Genomic DNA, 17,853 nt, shown 5'->3' with positions numbered 1-17,853 from the left:
CGGGGCGGAGCCGAGAGCTGCGCGCGGGGCTATTGGCTGCGCGCGCTGGCCACGCCCCCTGGGGAGAGCTGGCGCACCCGCCGCGCTCGGGAAGGGCACGGGCGCCCGGCTCAGAGATGGCCGCCGCCTCTTCGCTCTCCCCTTCAAGATGGCCGCGGCGGGGAACTCCGCGCTGCGAGTAATGCGCCCAAAGCCAATATGGCCGCTTTGCGGCTTCACATCGCTTCACTGGACGGGCCGATTTGTACCCGGCGTAGCCGAGCGAACTGACGTCACCCTCCACGCCCGCCACGCGCCCTCCCCTCGGTCGGGGCGGGGCGACGTCACCGGCTCGCGCGAGACGCGCGTTAGTCGCGGGCCCCCGCGCCCCCCCCCCCCCCGCAACTCCCTCCCGGTGGGCGTGGCCCCCGCGGCCGTGGTGGGCGTGGCCCCGCGCGCCGCGGGCGTGGCCCGAACCCGCCGCGCCTCCGGCTCGCGGTCGGTGCCTCGGCGCGAGGCGGGCGCGGGGCGCGCGCGCGGGGCCCGCTCGGCGGTTCCCATGGTGATCGCGCGCGCCCGGCCGGTCCCGGCGCACCCCCCCCGCTCCGCGCGCGCCCTTCCCGCCCGCGCGGGGCCATGTCCCGCGGGCGCTGCCCGCACCTGCTCTGGGACGTGCGGAAGCGGACCCTCGGGCTGGAGGAGCCCGGATTGCTGCGCAGGCACTACCTCGGTAAGGGGCCGGCGGCGTCTGTGTCTGTCCGTGCGTGCGTGGGGGCGGTGGTGCGTACGAGGTCCGGCCGTCCTTGGCGTCCCACCAAAAGGGAAGGGGGCCCGGAGCCCCTTCCAGGCGCCGCCGCTCGGCCGCGCTGTCCCGCACGCAGCTCCCAAGTTTCCCGTGCCCCGTGCGGGGCGGCGACGCCTTCTCCAGATCCACCCTCCGCTCCTTCGAGGGTGGTCCTGGGCATCCCAGCCCCGTGCCTGAGTGTTCCCGGGCTCCCCCCGCTCCTGCCCCATCCCTCCGCGCTCCCGGGGTGGACCGGGGCCCGCCAGGACCCTCCGCTCCCTCGGTGCGCGGCTCCGCTCGCCCGCCCCCCTTGTTTTCACGAAGGAACTGTTGCACGCGGGGATCCAGCCGGGAAGTTGGGCGGCGGCTGGGAATAGCGCCGGTGTTACGGTGTTTAGTAGGTGCCCGGAGCCGGGCAGGGTCCGGATTTACCGGCGCTGAGAGCTGCAGGAGGCTGGGAACAAAGCACGTAAGCGCCTCTGGGATCATGGCGCGGTCGCTGTCCCGGCTCCCTCGAGGTGTTCCCGGGGCCCCGGGAGAAGCCGAGCCGCTGGAACGCGCTCGGTGCGGGCCGATCCGCCCGCCCTTCGTGTATCCGCGCTGCCCTCCCCTCCACGCCCCAGCCAGGTATTCCCACTTTCCAAGTTAAAGCCAGCGCCACTTTCAGTTTCCGAGGCCGCGGAGAGGTTTCTGTGGCGTGAAGGGATCCATCGATATTCTTTGTCATGGCGCACGTTCCGTGAAAATGTTACCAAATAATAATTAAAAAACAAAAAACAAACCTGCATTTATTCACGTGTGTTCGGAGGCGTGGCGATCCATCGTAGTGGGACTGTGGATTTTTGGGGGGGTGGGGGGGGTTCTTTCCAGGGTCGGGAACGCGTTCTTTTGTGTTCGTACGGCAAAAACAATTCCTGCCTTGGAGTAGAAACCTCGAGTACTCGAGATGGAGCTTGATTTACAGCGTTGTAAAACGAGCGTCATTCTGTCTCTCACAGGCTTTCCTGGCTTTGCTCGGTGGAAATGGTCTGTGGTTTTGTGTTTTTTTTCTCGGTGGAATTGAAAGTGGGGTATTGCATTCCCGAGCCTAACTCAGGAGTTTTCTGTCTGTAATCCCTGAGCACTCAGTAATCCACAAAAGGGTAATTGAGGAGCTCGGGGTTATTGCTGGTAGGTTTCTACCGATTAGCGAGGGAAGGGTGTGCATGTGTGTGCAGTGCACAAGTCCCTTGGAAAGAAATTTTGAGTCCTAAAATAAAGTAACGTGGAGAGCTAACGATCTAGCTGCTTTTGATTTTGGTTATGTCTCAAGCTGTGCTTGGCCAAGCCTTACCTGAGGATTGTTCAAACTTTCAGTGATCAATCCTTCTGATTTTTTTTTTTCTTTTTGTCTTCTCCAATTGGAGCAGAAAAGCTCAGTGTTAAAATTAGGAGTGTAGGGTACAGGTTCTGAAGAAGCACCTTTTTTTTTTTTTAAGAAGACCTTTTCTGTTTTTTTTTTTTTTTTTTTTTTTTTTTGTCTTCTGCTTTTACATGCTTGTATCTCCGAGAGCTGAAGTACTAAGATTTGAACAGTAGAAATCATCTTCCCAGACTTACCAAGACATCTTTTCTGGATGCTGCTCCAATAACATGCACACAACTCCAGTTAAAAACAAAACTCTGGTGCCTTGGTTAAGGTCTCATATTTACGGTTTTTCCTTTCATCTAAAGGAGTTCTGTTGCTTTAGAGCCTTGAAAAAATAGGACCTGGGAGAGCTTTCCCACCGAGTTGATGCTGAGATCTTGCATGGGTGGTGGCAAGACACGCTCAGTCCTTACTGACTCCTGCTTTTCACCAGAGCGTTGGTACAGGGTGTGCTTGTCGTGTGGAACCACTGCACTTTTACCCCAGAATGGCTTTTATGGCCTTGATAAACCTGCTAATTTGACTGCTAGTCAAGTGTGATGGTTCAAGTGCAGGTTTTCCAGACAAGAGGCCTGTTGTGGTGTCTTTTTATGTGCAGGGCAGTGTGGGTGTGGGTCTTTTCTCTTTCAGATTTCAGCAGCCTTGTGTAGGAGCTTTGTTTTTTGGCCCTCTGGTCAAGACAGCAGTGGTCAGGTGGGTGCCACTGGTTGCTGGTCACTGCTGGTCTGATCCATGTGGGAAGTAATATTTCTTCCTATTTATATTTTTTTTTTTAGTAGTAGTAGTGTTTCAACAGTCTGGCACCCAGAACAAAAGGAGGATGGGAATTTCATTTTAACTTAGGAGTAATATTGGGAGACTTAGGGCACTGTCCATGTGCGTTTTTTGGTTTTTGTTTGGGCAAATTTTCTTTTGCAAACTTGTCTAAACAGTTAGGGATCCCAGTACAAAATTAAGCAGTTTATATATCGCTTCATTGCTTGCTGCACTTTTTCAGCCACCAAATCAAAGGAAAAGCATTACAGCAAGTCCATGAGTAACAATGCAGTTGGGAGGAAGATGTGGATGGCACTTGCATAATGAGTCCTTCACTGGGATGTTTGTGTTGTGCTACAGTGTAAGATATCAGAAATATCGACGGTGACCATGTTTTCAAGGGAGACATCTGAGAGCTAATTGCTGTTTCCTATTTACTCAGTGTTTTATTTTCATGTGGACTGGCAATCAAGTGTCCCTCTATAAATAGCCTCTCTCAGCTTCTGAAAACAGCTGCTCCAGGAAGGATCAATGTAATGTACTTTTTCATGCAGATAGCTGACCCCTGGAATCTGCGGCCTTGCAAAAACTCCGTCTGACTTTGCAGGATCCCTAAATAATTGCTCTGAAGCTCAGTCAGTTCTGGACAGAGTTCCAGAGAAACAGCTCATGGAGCTGTTCTGTGCATCCTTGGGATGCGTCCTTCAGGTGTTATCCTTGGGTGAGAGCTCCTGCTGTGATGAGAGGGGGGGAGATGTGGGTCTGGCAATGTGTCTGTTAGCTACGTTTCCTTCAGCATCTGTGGGCTAATTAGTCTCAATTTCAGACAGTGCTTGTGTTTGAGGAAGCCAGGCCTGGGGGAGGCTGTCAGTAACTCTCTTTTCTTTGATTCAGTTTAGGCGTCCTCTTAGCCTGGTGCTGGTGGGAGGAGCCCTGCTGCTGGATCACAGATGGAAACTCGAGTTTCAGACTGATTTCAGTAGCAGGTGGCGGTGCTTTTGCCCTGAAAAGCATTGGTGCCAACTCACAGAATCCAAGTTAAATTCTGCCTCGAAGCTGGCAAGTGTAATTACTCAGGATACTTACACCAGACTCTCCAATTTTTTGCAATTTTGTATCATTGTGGCAACGTTTCAGGCATCATCGAACAAACCTGTCCAGGTGGCAGGTGAAGTGTTCTGTGCCAGCACCATAAAGGCCTCTGTGTGGATTAAATATAGCATATAACGATTTGGCTAGAGAAATGGAAGCATGGATTTCCTGCAAGAAAGAAGGATCCATAATTCCTCTGAAATATTTAATGTGATGGGTTTATTTGCTTTTCTGCGAAGGGTCCTGCTGCTGAGAATGGCTCTTGTTGGGGGTTGGTTCTCTCCCTTTTCCCTCTGTGGAATTTTCCCCATTGGTTTAGACAGGAGGAAGTATGAAGACTTTATTTTTATTTGTTTGTTTGGGGGTTTTTGTTTGGTTGGTGGTTTTTTTTGGTTTTTTTGGGTTTTTTTGTTGTCTGACATAGGTTATCCAGAGAAAGTCTCTCAGTCTAAAAGGAGAGGAACTGATGCTGTATTTTAGCTCAGAGTGATTGTTGGAAGCCGTGGTATTTGATACAATGGAAGCAAATATCAAAATAATCAGTAATATTAAAAAAAAATCAATAATCTCCCCAATCACTGATATCTTCATGCAGATACTATTTTCTCAAATCTTTGTTCCTTCTTTTTCTTTTAAGCTTAGTATATATCTTAGAGATAGTATTGTGGTGCTTTCCCGTGAGCTTTCACTCCCCCTTTTTTGAAGATTGTTTCATATTGTACTAAGTTTTTTATCATCTTGGTTTTTAAGATTTGGGAGAAGTTTGAAGTCTGTAAAAAAATTCACTGTAAGGAAACCAGTAGTTAGGTTCATTGTGATCAGATTTTATAAAGCTTCAGCAGTTCTTACTCAAAAGATATCTTTGAATATTTGTATGTAGGAAGAACTTACTAAACTACTTATGTTTTCAATAGTTCCCTCCCTTTATATGGATGAGCCACAGTAACCCCAGAACTAATTACAGTTCTGAAGTTAATTGATTGCCTTGCTCATAAGGAGGGTTGAAAAACAGGCAAGAATAGCTATTATAGCTGATTAATTTTGATATTGACTGCCTTCCATTCATATCACTTTATAAAACTAGTAGTGGCTGGTTGAATGAAGATAGAATTGGGTGTTGCTGTTGAACATTTGGTACTTCCTAAAATACATTGCCCAGAGTGCGAGAGTGAAATTAAAATACTTCCTTAAAATACTGTAAACTTTCATTCTCTCTTTTGCTCTTCTTGGTCAAACAAACCCAGCAGAATGGAAACTTGAATGCTGAGGAGAACAATGAAAAAGAAAGGCATTATTTTCTCCAGTTTTTGCTCCAGCTGTATTTTTAACATGTAGTATCTTGGTCTTTGAAAATGATGCCAAGTAAGAAGGGTCAGACAGCTCTAACATGATCAGCTTTGTAGCTGGTGCTCTTGCAAACTTGGAGATGGGCGTAGTATTTAATCAGCCTTTCTTCTTAAATGCTTTGCATAATACTTTTGATGTTTAGGGATTTTTTTTTTTTGAGGTGCACTGTTATATTTCATGTCCTAAACCTCTGGAATTTATTTTCTTTCCCAACAGTTAAAAACACTCATCTATCACAGCTAAACTCCAGCTCTGGTATAGGTGTTTTATGTTATTTTTGTTCTTCAAGTCTAACAGATTAACTGCTGCTTGAAAAAGAAGCATTATAAATTTACCTGATGGTCTGATTATGAGAGCACAATTCTGTAGTGATATATTCTATCACACATCAAATGCTTTGTGAAACTTGACTAACTGAAGTGTTTAGAAAGATCTAAGTGAACTCCCCAGATTTTTTTCATTTGAAATATTTTCTGAATAATAGAAATAGGCAGAGGCAGAATTGAAGTTCACGGTGTAATGAATGAGTTGGAGGAAAATACATCTGTGGAACAGTTTTTACGTGCTCCAGTCTAATTTTGGAAGGAGGCAGGAAGCGTTTGGAAGGCAGGAAATTTGGTGTAGTCATTGGTTCTTCACTGGTTGTGTAGAAAAGCTTAAGATGCATAAGAGCATTGCAGAAAAGGGATGTAACTTTTTAATTGAAAAACCCATGAGAGAGGACAGTGATTGGGTATTGCCTTAAACTGGATATCTCTGGATTTTTTTCCCCCTTGTTATTAAGGCTTAGTGACTACAGTCCTTAAAAAAATTACAGCTGAGCTATTGAAATAACAATGTGTCATTCAGACCTGTTGATAACAAATTGAACTTGGAGGAGTTTAATAAAGAGGCTGTGTCTGAAATGAATTCCCTGATACTATCTCATTTAAATGGGTACCAAGGAGCAGAAGCACACTATATGTACATCATAAACAGCTTGTAGGAAAACATATTGGGGGTGATCCTAGCATACAGGAATAATGACTTCTTCTTTTTCTACTTCAAAGTAAACCAGCTCTGATAATAAAGACATCCATTTTAAAGCCTTTAATGTTGGTAAAGGATAATAAAAGCACAGTGTTACAGAATCATTTGGACAAAACAGCAAATAAAAAATACTGGCTGGTTATAATTTGGTACATATTAGAAAACCAGAAAGAGATGTGATCTGGGAGGCAGGATTAAGGTTAGATGAGTATTTCTGTGGCCTGAGTGCTGAATGCTTAGTTTTTAATTTCAGTCTAATCAGCCTTCTGTTATCTTTGGACTTATTTCACCCATAGACTGACTGGGCTATGGGAGTGGAGGACAGGAGCCACTTGGACTTGCAAGTGATCTTGTAGCATTTATCTAGGTAAATTTGATAGCTTGTTTTGCTGTTATCTTAGAAATCTTTGCTTGTAGTTAATATCATTGACCTTTTTTCAGTTACATCTTCCTGTGTGTTTTGTGGTTTAATCGTTAGGGTTTTACTGCTTCTTTCTCCTCAGTGTTGTCCCATTTTGCTTCCGTTCAGTAGCAATGTGTTGATGGTAATTTTTGTGTGTTTTCTTAAAAAATTACATGCAGAATCTAGGATTGCTCAGTGCCTTCTGTCACTCTGTCCTGAAATAAGGGAATGATGTCCAATGTTTGCTTTTAGGATGCTAGGGATTGATAGTAGCACAGCTTCTGGTTTTTTTACATACAAACACCGCTTTGTGTAAAACTGTAGACCCTTGTGGATCAAATTATTATGTTCTTTGATGGATTACCTTTTGTTTTTTCTTCTATTTTTAAATTTTTATACTACTGCCTAGATCAGAACTTATCGATGAACCTATTTGCTGATTTTTGATGTTTAATTTTCTGAACCACCTACTTTTTTGCTGCTGTTGTATTTTGACATATGAATTAAAATAGAAGGTAGATTTCTGGCATTATATTTGGCCAGCAAGAAATGATGAAAAATTGGTATAACTGTTTCAGATTGCTGATTTTCTGTCCTTCAGAAATTCAGGAGGCCTTTTAAGTTACCTGCAGATTTGTCATAATTTCTTCAAATGGGCAGAACTATGCAGATGTACTTTTTGATTTTAAGGGATTAACCTTATGTGTAATATGTGTGATTAACAGAACATTAATCATGTGTGTTAATGGCTGCCAGGAAGTAGGAGTGTATGCACGTGGGTTGTAGTCCTAAGGCTTTGCATGTATTGTAATATTTGAATTATACTCAGTCTTAAGATGCAAATGTATTTGGTTTATATCCTTTGGAGTCTCAGTGTTCTCCTGCAGACAGCTGGAGACTGCAGACATTTGTGTGCACTTCTAATATATTTTAATTTTTGATTGCAGTATTTAATTGAATTTACACCGTGTGCTTTTAAAGACTGTCTTTGTACAGTGAATGTATTTGCTTTGTAAATAACTGCCTGTGCCTTGATACTGAGTGTTTCAGACAGCTTCGTAGTTAAGTTGTACCTTGATCTTCTAATAATGAGCTTTTGGATACATGAAAGCTGTCTCTTGCTGCTAAAGCAAGTCATGAACGGCATGTACTGGATTTGTATTTCAGGATGAGGCAGTGATATGAGAGATCCTTTAGATCTCTTTATTTATTTATTTAAATTTTTCTTTCCCCCGTAGCTTTCTTCCAGTTGAATTGCTTCCATTAACTGCATTAGGGCAGACCATTAAACCTGGCTGTGTTCAGTCACTTCACTGCAACTCTGTGAGTTCTTGTGACTTTGCATGTGATTCTTGATCTTCTATCCTTGAGTGTCCCCAGAATAGTCTAGTGGGATATAACTGGTCGTGTGTCAAGAACCTGTTGACACTTGAGACCAGTCCTGTCCTGGCAGCAAGGAAAAGGATCAGTTCAGACACAAACTATGCCAGCCTTTGAACAAAGCTGGATTTTTCACTGTTTGAGTGCAAGTCTCGGCTTTTTTGTGTCTTTGGGGCTTAGTGAGCTGCTGATTCAGATGTGTCCCAAATGCTTTAGTGTGTGTTGAATTATTAAATATTGAATGCGAATATCATGAGGTGGAATCTGAGTCACATCAGTGAATTTTAATAACCCCTTATTTTCCCCATCTTGATCTTCAAGGATTTGCAGCCTTTCCTCCGGGAAGATTGAATATGTCATTAATGCTGGCTGTTCTCTAACAGATATCATGGGGAAGATGAGAATCTGTCTCTTCTCTTCCCTGTGAACTTCATGTGTTCTGAACCATCAGTATTTGTTCAACCCTTTTTAAAGTACTGAAACTTCACCAAAATAAAACCTGTTAAAATTAAACTTTTAAACCAAACCAAACCCACCTCTTTATTTAGGTTGCATCACTTTGTTCCCATTATTTACCTTTCTAGAAAATGAGGAAAAAATCTGGTTCCTTTCAAACTTGGTTTTGTTTAAAAAATACTGTTATGTCCTGAGAACTCTCTTCAGTAGAAAGAGAGTCTCTGGAGTTAAATGGGTTTTTGTTGTTACCTAGGATGAGTATATTTTGTTTAATGCAATAGGAAATGTCATTTTAAAAAGTAAGGGATTTCCCCCCCCCATTTGTTTTTTAAGTAGCCAGTAATAATTTAAACTCTGTCAGTACACTGTTAGCTTAAGAGTCATCTACTGTCAAGACTTGTCTTTCTACTTGAGCTCAACTTTAGATGTAATCTATCTTTAATCCGGGACAGTTTCCTGATGTTTACATTCGTAATCTTTTGGAGTTATGACCCATATCTTTTAGGATATCTATATAGCTATTTCCCAAAATCCCTCAAACAAACACAGCAGTGTACAATTCCTGTACTACCCAGGACTAAGTGGTATGTTAAATTAGGCAGGTGTGCAGAATGTTAAGTGCCTTAATTCAGTTCCACACTGTCCAAGTTCTCAGTTTCACTTGTTTTGGTTTTTTTTTTTTTTTCTAGAAGACATGTCCGTAGATACGCTGGTAAGCTTCTGTATAATCACTTCTTAATCTGTTTAAAAATGAGTATCGAGTTAGCTTAAACGACTTTAAATAGTAGGCTTTGATTTGTCCCTGAGCCTTTGTCTGGAATTCCTGGGATTAGTCCTGCTGGCAGAGTGGGAGAAGCAGCAGCCTCTGGCAGGCACTGGAAGGTGATGGCAGCAGTGGGGGCACACACCTCCTCAGCAGGAAAGAGGCCATTCCTGCTAGGAATGCTCTCTTAAAAGCACATTCCACTTTGTCCTTCCTTCTCCCAGCGATTCTGCATGCTCCAGTGTTCATTTTGCCTGAGTGCTTGGAGGTGAGGGACCCTGGTTCTGCTACGAGCAATTTTAACTTCTGCAGCGGGGTGGAGCAGCTCCGCATTTCCACTTCATAGATACCATCTTTTCTTGCTGGAAAGTGGAGCTCCTAATTAACCTTGGTGTCACAGTGATCAGTAGTACCTGAGAACATAAAGCAGAGTGCCTGATGCATGTTTCCCCAAGTGTTATTAAGGATTGGCTGGATTATTATATTGATGTCGTTTATATAAGAAAATATTCAACACTGCTGCCCCCATAGCAGCTTCAGATGATGATTTTTCAAAGTCAACGGAAAGCATTTCCAAAGACACATCCAAACCTACAGTAATGCTGTTTACTCCAGCTTGCAACAATCTGTATAATATTTCTTTTTGCTTTCAGTTAATAAAACCTCCTTTGACTTTTCTTTGGAGAAGAAATCAGGGCACAAGAGTATTTTTCTTGATCTGGTAACTATTGTTTTTGTGTTGGTATCTGTTTTAGAATTTCAAGGTGTTTCTTTGGGAGTCCTATTTTAGTGCTGGTGGAAAAAACAGCAGAAGCTTTTGCGTGTGTTAATCCAGTTAATTACTTAAGATGTGCCAGATAGTTTTCTGTTGAGAGGAGTCAGGTGGTATGTGTTATCTTTTACATAGATAGAGCTTCTCTTAGTTTTGTCACGTGAATTTTATCCTCTGCTCTATAGAAATTAAAAATATTTGTGGCCTAATATAAACATTTCAAGTCTTTCTTTCCCTTTTGTCTCTGAATAGTTTGTATTCAATCATCAGACTACTTTAAAGGATTAAATAAATATCAAAATTGCTGAAAACTGGCATTTTTTTTCCTCCTGTCACAAAACCTCACTTGCAGTCTGTGGCAAGAACGATACGGAAGACTTAAGTATGGGAAATGTAAGGATATCTGTCAGAATGTGGTGTACTTGTGAATGCAATCCACTTAGCCCCAGTCACTACAGCACAGATAAAGTGCCTTCTCTGAGAAGGTACTTGTACTTTACTCCACATTTTTGTCACTGAGAACACCTTAAACACTTCATATTAATACAGCTGAATTTTATGTAATCTTTCAGGCATAAACCATGGTAAATATCAAACAGAAATTAAAGACTTTGTTTTTAAGCCCAGATGCTTGTAACCTTACCAGTTACAGAGCCCAGTGGAGGCTTATATTTGGGAGTGGATACTTTCAGTATCTGAAAGATGTTTCAAAGTTAATTGCAGCCATTGCTACTAATGCAAACACATTTGTGCTCTCACCTACAGTATTAGGTAAGAGCATTATTATTATTAGTAACCTATTTTTGCAGATTCTCCAGAAGCAAACTGAAGTATTTTCCAAAATGCTTATTTATTACCCTAAAATATATAACATCGCTGAGCTACATTTTTTTCCGAAACTTCATCAGATCTCTTTTCTGGTGTTTTTTTTTCTTTTTTTTTTTTTTTTAATCAGATTTTCTATTAATGAGATATTACGGGCTTGCTGATTTATAATTGAGGGCATAGTGTCCTGTCTTCTGTATTTTCTGTCTTGGTGTTACAATATCTGAAAGTTCTGTGTTTCTCAATACCTAAAGCTCATTATTTAAGCCTACCTTAGGGTTTGAGTATAGGCCTGCTTAGCACCAAGTTGTTTGATGCTGGCTGGTTAGTAGCAAAGCTCTGATGTATTAAAATGGCAAGGAAGTCTCTTTGGAGACAATAAAAATATTTTGTGTTTTCTTTGTAGTGTGCATGCTTTCAGGCTTTGTGATGTATCATTAAGAACAGAGAATAATTTGAATTACCTGCTTTGAATTTAAACCATAATGAAGTAGTTGATCATAATCTTTTGAAAAGCAGTCTTTTAAACATTGACAGAACCAAGAGTTATAATTTTTTGGCATTTTTGCAGTAGTGCAGAAGAGTGCAGAAATAGAACACAGGGCCCTGTTCAAAGGACTGGAGGTCACACCCATGGATTTGGTTTCTGGCAGTAGTGCTGGTTCACTCTTTCCTTTGATAAATTGTTTGAGTTTCCTGTGTCACAGTTTCAATGGCTATAAAATGGGGCCATTGTCAGCCTACATAGCTAACAAGTGATTTTAAAGGTTTTAATTAATCTTCAAGAATTTTAACTTACCTTGATGAAAGTTAATTCAGTGCATCTTGTGTGTAGTCCTGTTTTCTGTATGATATATGAAGAATACTGGTTCCTGGAAAAACTATATTTAGTTGTGGGTCAGAAGAGTTTAATGTAGTTAATCCAGCAAAATAAGCTATATACAAATGGAGTTACTTCAGAAATGCCTAAACAGTACCCTGGAAAACCAAGAGAAGTTTTGAAACACACTCGGAGTGCAGGATAACATGTGCTCTGTATTGGGAACAGATGCTGGCTCTATTTCAGCTTTAAACTGGGGCATTCCAAATGTCACAGCAAGCCAGCGCTGAGGGACATGGCCCTGCAAAGAGCCAGCTTGATATAAACGAGTGTTCATTTGTTAAATGGGGTCCATTACTGAGTAAGGGTCGTCTTTTAGCATCTCATCCCATGTTGGTGTTGCTTTGGATCAAAGTTTAGTTAAGTTTCTGTAGAGCACAAATGTGCTTTAAAGCTGAATCTTCATCATGAAACGATCTGTACTTCCTCAATGGGAAATTCTGGAGTGCAGTTTTAAATACAGGAAGGTTTTGCATGCTCGAAGCATTTAACTTGTCTGCTGTCATCAGTTCTGAAGCAGCTTTGACTAAGTTGCTTGCATAAGAAAGGTTTGCGTCTCTCTGCCAAAACAGGCATGTAGAAAGCGCCTGATCAGCAATTCCTAAACTGAGGATTGTGACCTGAATGGTGTCGTAAGGATTGTGAGTAGGGAGAACAAGGGATGCTGTTGTTTTTTTTGGTGTTGCTCCCTGAAGAGCTCTGTAAATGTGCCCAGACACCCAGGTTGGGGAATTCTCCAGGTGGGAGTTGCAAGGCAGCATTTGATTTGACCTTGTGCACAGTGAATGTTTTGAAGAAATGAAGTTGCAGGGAAACAGCTGCAGCTTCTCTTTCACCGGTGTCTTCCCATATTTAAATTTGTATTGTGGATGACTCAAGGTGGGGCTTCTTTCATACACAGAATGGTCCCTTAGTCTCCAGCTTAATATGAACTAAAAAATTTATTGATCACTGCACTGAGTGTTTCGCTGTACCTTGAGGCTTCTGTAGTGCATAATGTTTGGTGAGAATGGGTGGACGGCTAAAAACTGAAAATATTATTGATCATTGTACTGAGAGTGGACTGAACCTTGAGGCTTCACTTGGTGTGTAACTAGTGAAAATGGGTGGGTGGAGCATTAGCTTGACAGCTTTCCAAATTTCAGCTATGTCAGTGCTTCGCAGGGAGGCCATCACAGCCATTTGAAATTTAACAAGGTTTTGTTTGTTTGTTTTGCTTTATCATGTACGTGTTGATAAATTCACCTTAGCAGTTTTGAAACAAACCCCATGTGTGTTCCACTGTCCAGTGAGATAATCTTGGTGATGACAGCTTGATCACTTGATCTGTGTCCCAGGCCTTATTTGAATAAAGGAAACAACATCTTGAAGCACCTCCACAGAATTAAATTACTGCCTTTCTATAAGTACTACATAGTTTAGGGGAAAAAGAAATAGTTTCTGGCTTGAGTGCCTGTACTCATTACTAGGGTGGGAAAAATCTAAACATGACAGAAGTCTTAACGCTGTTACTGTGAGAGAAAAGAACATTTGGGGTTTTATTTAAAGCTTGGGTTTTAACTCCAGGAGGAGTTTAACTCATCACTCTAGGAGGGGTTGCCTTTGCAGGAAGGTGTAGGGAACAGGCAGCCTTTGGATTAGGTGAATGGAATTAAGGATTGTGAAGATTCTTGTCACTTGGGAGAGCAGAGCCCTTGACATGGAGAATCTGACTTTTAGGAAGTCCAGCAATAAGAGCTGAGATGCTGAAGAGTAAATACAAAACAAACCAAGAGCTATTGTTTCTTACTTTTCTTTCAATGCCATAAAAAATGGATGATCAGTGACAAACATGTTGAAGTGACAAATTCTAATACTGCTGAGCATTTTTATCAAACCAAGTGAACCTGTGGGAGTCACTGCTGAAGTACAAGGAACACAGATTCACTGACTTTGCTCAGCTTGTAACAACGGCAAAAGCAGAGACAGTATTTTCTTCAGATCAGTTTATTCCTGTAGTTCATGTTTTTATTTTAGAGTAAAAGCACCACTTAAGATCTGGTGGTTCTAGTTTTGAATGATCAGATAAACTACAAACAGTCCTTTCAGTTGTGTTACTGCATTTAGTACTTAATCAAGTAAGAGGGGGTTCGGAGGCAAATACATTTTGACTGCTTTCTCCCTCGCCCCCTTCTTCCTTTAAGGAACACAGAAACTATTTAAGTTGTAATTTTGTTTGTATTCATTTCCTTTCTCAAATATTTAGTTTAAAAATGGTCAAAAGAAAAATAACTAAACACATATATAACAAATCATGTATGCAAACCTAACAGTTTCTTTAATTTTTTTAAAAATGGCCCAAATGTTGATTATATGAGATCATATGTTTGCATTTCAGGTTTCCTGGAATTTGTATGGATACTGTCTTCTTATTAAGACAAAAAAATCCTAATCTAACAACACTGAGTTGTTCACATCTTATTTTGTCAATAGATTTCTGTAAGGAAATAAAAATTGAAACTGAAAGTGTGATTAGAATACAGTTACTGTTTCTTACTTGCTGCTTTAAGTCATTTGGATTAAAACCAGAGCATACAGGAAGGAGAAAACTCTGTTGCTTTGTTTGTTTTAAATAAAATATTTTGAATCATCTTTGGTGTATGTGTACAGAGGATTCTCAGCGAGCACCTGCCTGTTGCTCTGTAGACATCACTTCATTCCAGGTATGTTCTATGCATGTGGTGCAATGCCCAACAATCATGCACGGCTATCAAATTTTTCTGTTCTTCAGTGAAAGTGTGGTGGATCTGTAAAGCACTGTATTTTTGTGCTGGCCTATGGAATATACAATTCTTAATGAAATTATCCTCTTAGAGGTAGTGTATTAGTGCTCTGTATTTTGCATTACAGGAGCACCCCAGAAGCAAATTTTAAAATTTCTGTTATGCAAAGTATACCTGCATACCCAAGCATGCAGCAGGTGATATTTCCCACCTCAGCATTCAGATTTACTTACAAGCAATTGAAGAAATCAAATTAACCTGAAAGTAGGAATCTTCATTGAAAAGACAGAAATAATTTGATTTGAAAAAATAATATGATTTCACTGAAAGGTGCAGTAAACCAACCATTAAGAATCTATGGTCAAAGTCTGTTCCTGGAGGGGGGAAAAATGGGTGATAAGTGATAAAGAAAGCATAGTGAACTAGCTAGATGTGTATTCCTAATGAAAGAATACATACATTCCTGTTAGTAGAGCATGGTGTAAGATGTCATTATTTTAATCTTTCTTTAATTATGGTTATTCCTTGTTAACAAAAATTGTAGCAACTGAGATGTCACAACTTCTATGTTTATAAAGTGGGGTGTGAGAGAAGTCTGGCTTTTAGCTTTTTTAAGCTGTCTCAGGCTTGCTTTAAGTGCAGGCACTTTATAGCCATTTCATCCACTACCTCCTCTTGAAAGACAAAAAATGTTTTCCCAAAGTATGATCTTCATCTAATGAGGCACTTAAGCCGTGTTATGAGCAATTTTGAAATTTGGAGGTGGCTTCTAGTTCCAGCAAAACCAAGGTATCTAACCCAGACGTTTTGAAGGAGGGAAAGCTGTATGAACATTGGATGGGGTGCAGGTGTAGCTGCAGGAGCTGGTGCTGCTGGAAGGGTGTCCTGGCCTTTGAGGATGGAATGGGGCAGGGATGCTCAGTGCCTGCTTCCAGACAGGTGGTGGTGAGGGACCAGGTGTGGCTATCAGGTGTTCTTTTTCAGGGCTGGAGAGTATATAGAAGAAATAAAAAGCATTCAGAGGAGAAACTACTTTTCCCAATGTGTGCTGCACTGCCAGAGGCAACACTGAGCTCTGACATGTTTCTGCCTTGAGCTGAACCAAAGCAAGTTCTGAAATGTAGGATTTTTCAGATGTGGATTCTGTTCTTGCTGTTCTTTTCTTAATTGTAGGTTTTTAAAGTTAGTTTTAGTGAATTTCACAGTTACATATTTGGAAACAGTGCAGCCTGGCAAAGGCCTACAGTCTGATGCTCTTACCTGGAATTTTGTTCTGAGAGATGTACTAACACAGAATAAAAAAGGGGTAATGGTCCTTGAGTTTAAGAGCTTTTGGGATTGAAGTTAAAAATATTTGGTTTATCAGTATTTTTCTTTTTTGACAGTGCTTTCTGGGGAATATTAGGTTCAGTATAACCTGGGAATTGGAGCCATGTGTTTAAACATTAGTTCAGGAAAAGACCACGTTTTTGTCAATGTACTTCATTTTTCCCTCTTCATGTGTTTAGTATAGTAGTGTTTTTGAGTGCAGTGGTAAATCAGTTTGTATATAGGGTATAAGGACATGAAAACTCCTGGGGCTTTGTCTCCATTTGTGTTTATAGATGTCATTTTTATCCTTTATCTCTTCCTTTCACATTATTTTTATGAAAAGGAATGTTACTGGTCTTAAATGTTAACTTTTCAAATGCAAGGGTACTGCTTGAACTATGCTATACCTACTCCCTCTCAGCTATGTGAACCAAACCAACCCCAGGATTGATTTCTGTTTTCTTGCTGTTAGTTTTAGAGGGAGCATCAGTCTATGAAACATTCATTTTGCACCATTTCTGCACTCTTATTAAAGGTGGTGGAAGAACCAGCAAATGTCATGCTTGTCTTAGGATTTGTAAAATGAGAACCATATGAATTGTTTCAAGATTTAAATTTATATCCTGGTTCTTTACGGTTTAGGTTTTTAACTGTGGATGTTCATTAGCAGGCTCTTAACTATTTCAGGTTTTAAAAATTATGTAATTGATATTTTTCTTCACAGGGAGAAGAGAATTTATCCAAAGATTAAAACTTGAAGCAACCTTGAATGTCCATGATGGATGTGTAAGTCACTTGTTGCTTTTTTGTTTGTTAGAAATTGTGATTTTGTTGCCATGGTAATAGTCCCTCAATTTAAAAAGGCAAATATCTTATATTTGTATATTAAAACAGCTGGACCACTCTGCCTGTTGAGATCTACATCTGAATTCTCCAGCTATTTGTTTGTTCTTGAATATCTGACGCTTTTACCTTTGAAGCAGAACGAAATCTCATTCCTGTATCTTAGCGCTGCTGATTGAATTAATCTCTCCTGCCATGTAAACACATTCCTTCCTTTCAGTTAGTACTCATGTTAAATATCAGAAATGAAGTCCTTTGTATTTTGTTATACTGTGTTGACTTAAAGCTTTATTAGTGTTTTAAGTGATTTATTTTCCAATTTCCAAAAGCAAATCATCAAGTGCTACATGCTGAGTTATAGACAATGAAAACAGAAATAAGCCTTCCTGAAAGGCAGTAACGTATCTTGAAATATTGCTTATTTCAATATTAATTTTTGAAAGAGGTCCAAATGTTTTAAAACTTACCTTTTTAAATAAAAGCTTTTACCTAAACTGGGTTCAGGACAAAGAGGCTGCCATGTTACCTTTGAGGAATAGAGCATAAATTAATGGTTGTTTAAGTATTTGATATACAAGATATGAAAAATGAAAAGTGAAAGTATTCTATGAAAAAAATGAAAATGCAAGTGCAGCTTTCATACTTTACCATGTGTATTTCTAAAGCTGCGCAAATGGAAGGATTATTTTAGCTTGAGTTGCTTGGACTTTTAATTGAGGAGTGATATAATTGTTAACTAACACAGTAGTAGTTTTATGGAACAAATGTTGTTAACATAGCCTTCTTGAGACTAGAAGTGTGATTTTGATGTGTCTTTGTTTTTGTGGGCCTGGACAGTCTGGGAAAGGCCAGGATTAGAATTGCTGTGTATAAAATGTGAGCTGATTTTCCTGTGCTGACTACATTATAAGTTTAATGTTCAGGTGCAGATGGTGTTGGTGTAGTGAAACAAATACAAACAGTTGTCTTTTTTTTTCAATAAGTGTTACAAGAATGATGATGTAATATCTCTTCCAACTCAAAGAATTCTATGATTCTATATGTATTTATTAATTTTTATATT

At 40.9% G+C, this 17,853-nt stretch overlaps 1 protein-coding gene across 1 annotated transcript in view; it reads left to right on the top strand.

Annotated features, from left to right (window-relative positions):
- Positions 1-474: 474 nt before the first annotated feature.
- Positions 475-17,853, top strand: part of DCAF6 (DDB1 and CUL4 associated factor 6) — a 76,173-nt gene continuing 58,794 nt past the window's right edge. Inside the window, exons 1-2 of the mRNA XM_062515309.1 lie at positions 475-709; positions 16,672-16,733. Of these exons, the coding sequence (XP_062371293.1) occupies positions 616-709; positions 16,672-16,733 (156 nt within the window). The 5' untranslated portion in view covers positions 475-615. The remainder of the gene's footprint in view (positions 710-16,671; positions 16,734-17,853) is intronic.

The sequence above is a fragment of the Cinclus cinclus genome, chromosome 2 (assembly GCF_963662255.1).
Source record: "Cinclus cinclus chromosome 2, bCinCin1.1, whole genome shotgun sequence".
NCBI lineage: Eukaryota > Metazoa > Chordata > Aves > Passeriformes > Cinclidae > Cinclus > Cinclus cinclus.
Note: the sequence above shows the minus strand (reverse complement) of the source record. Positions and strands in the feature narration are given on the sequence as shown.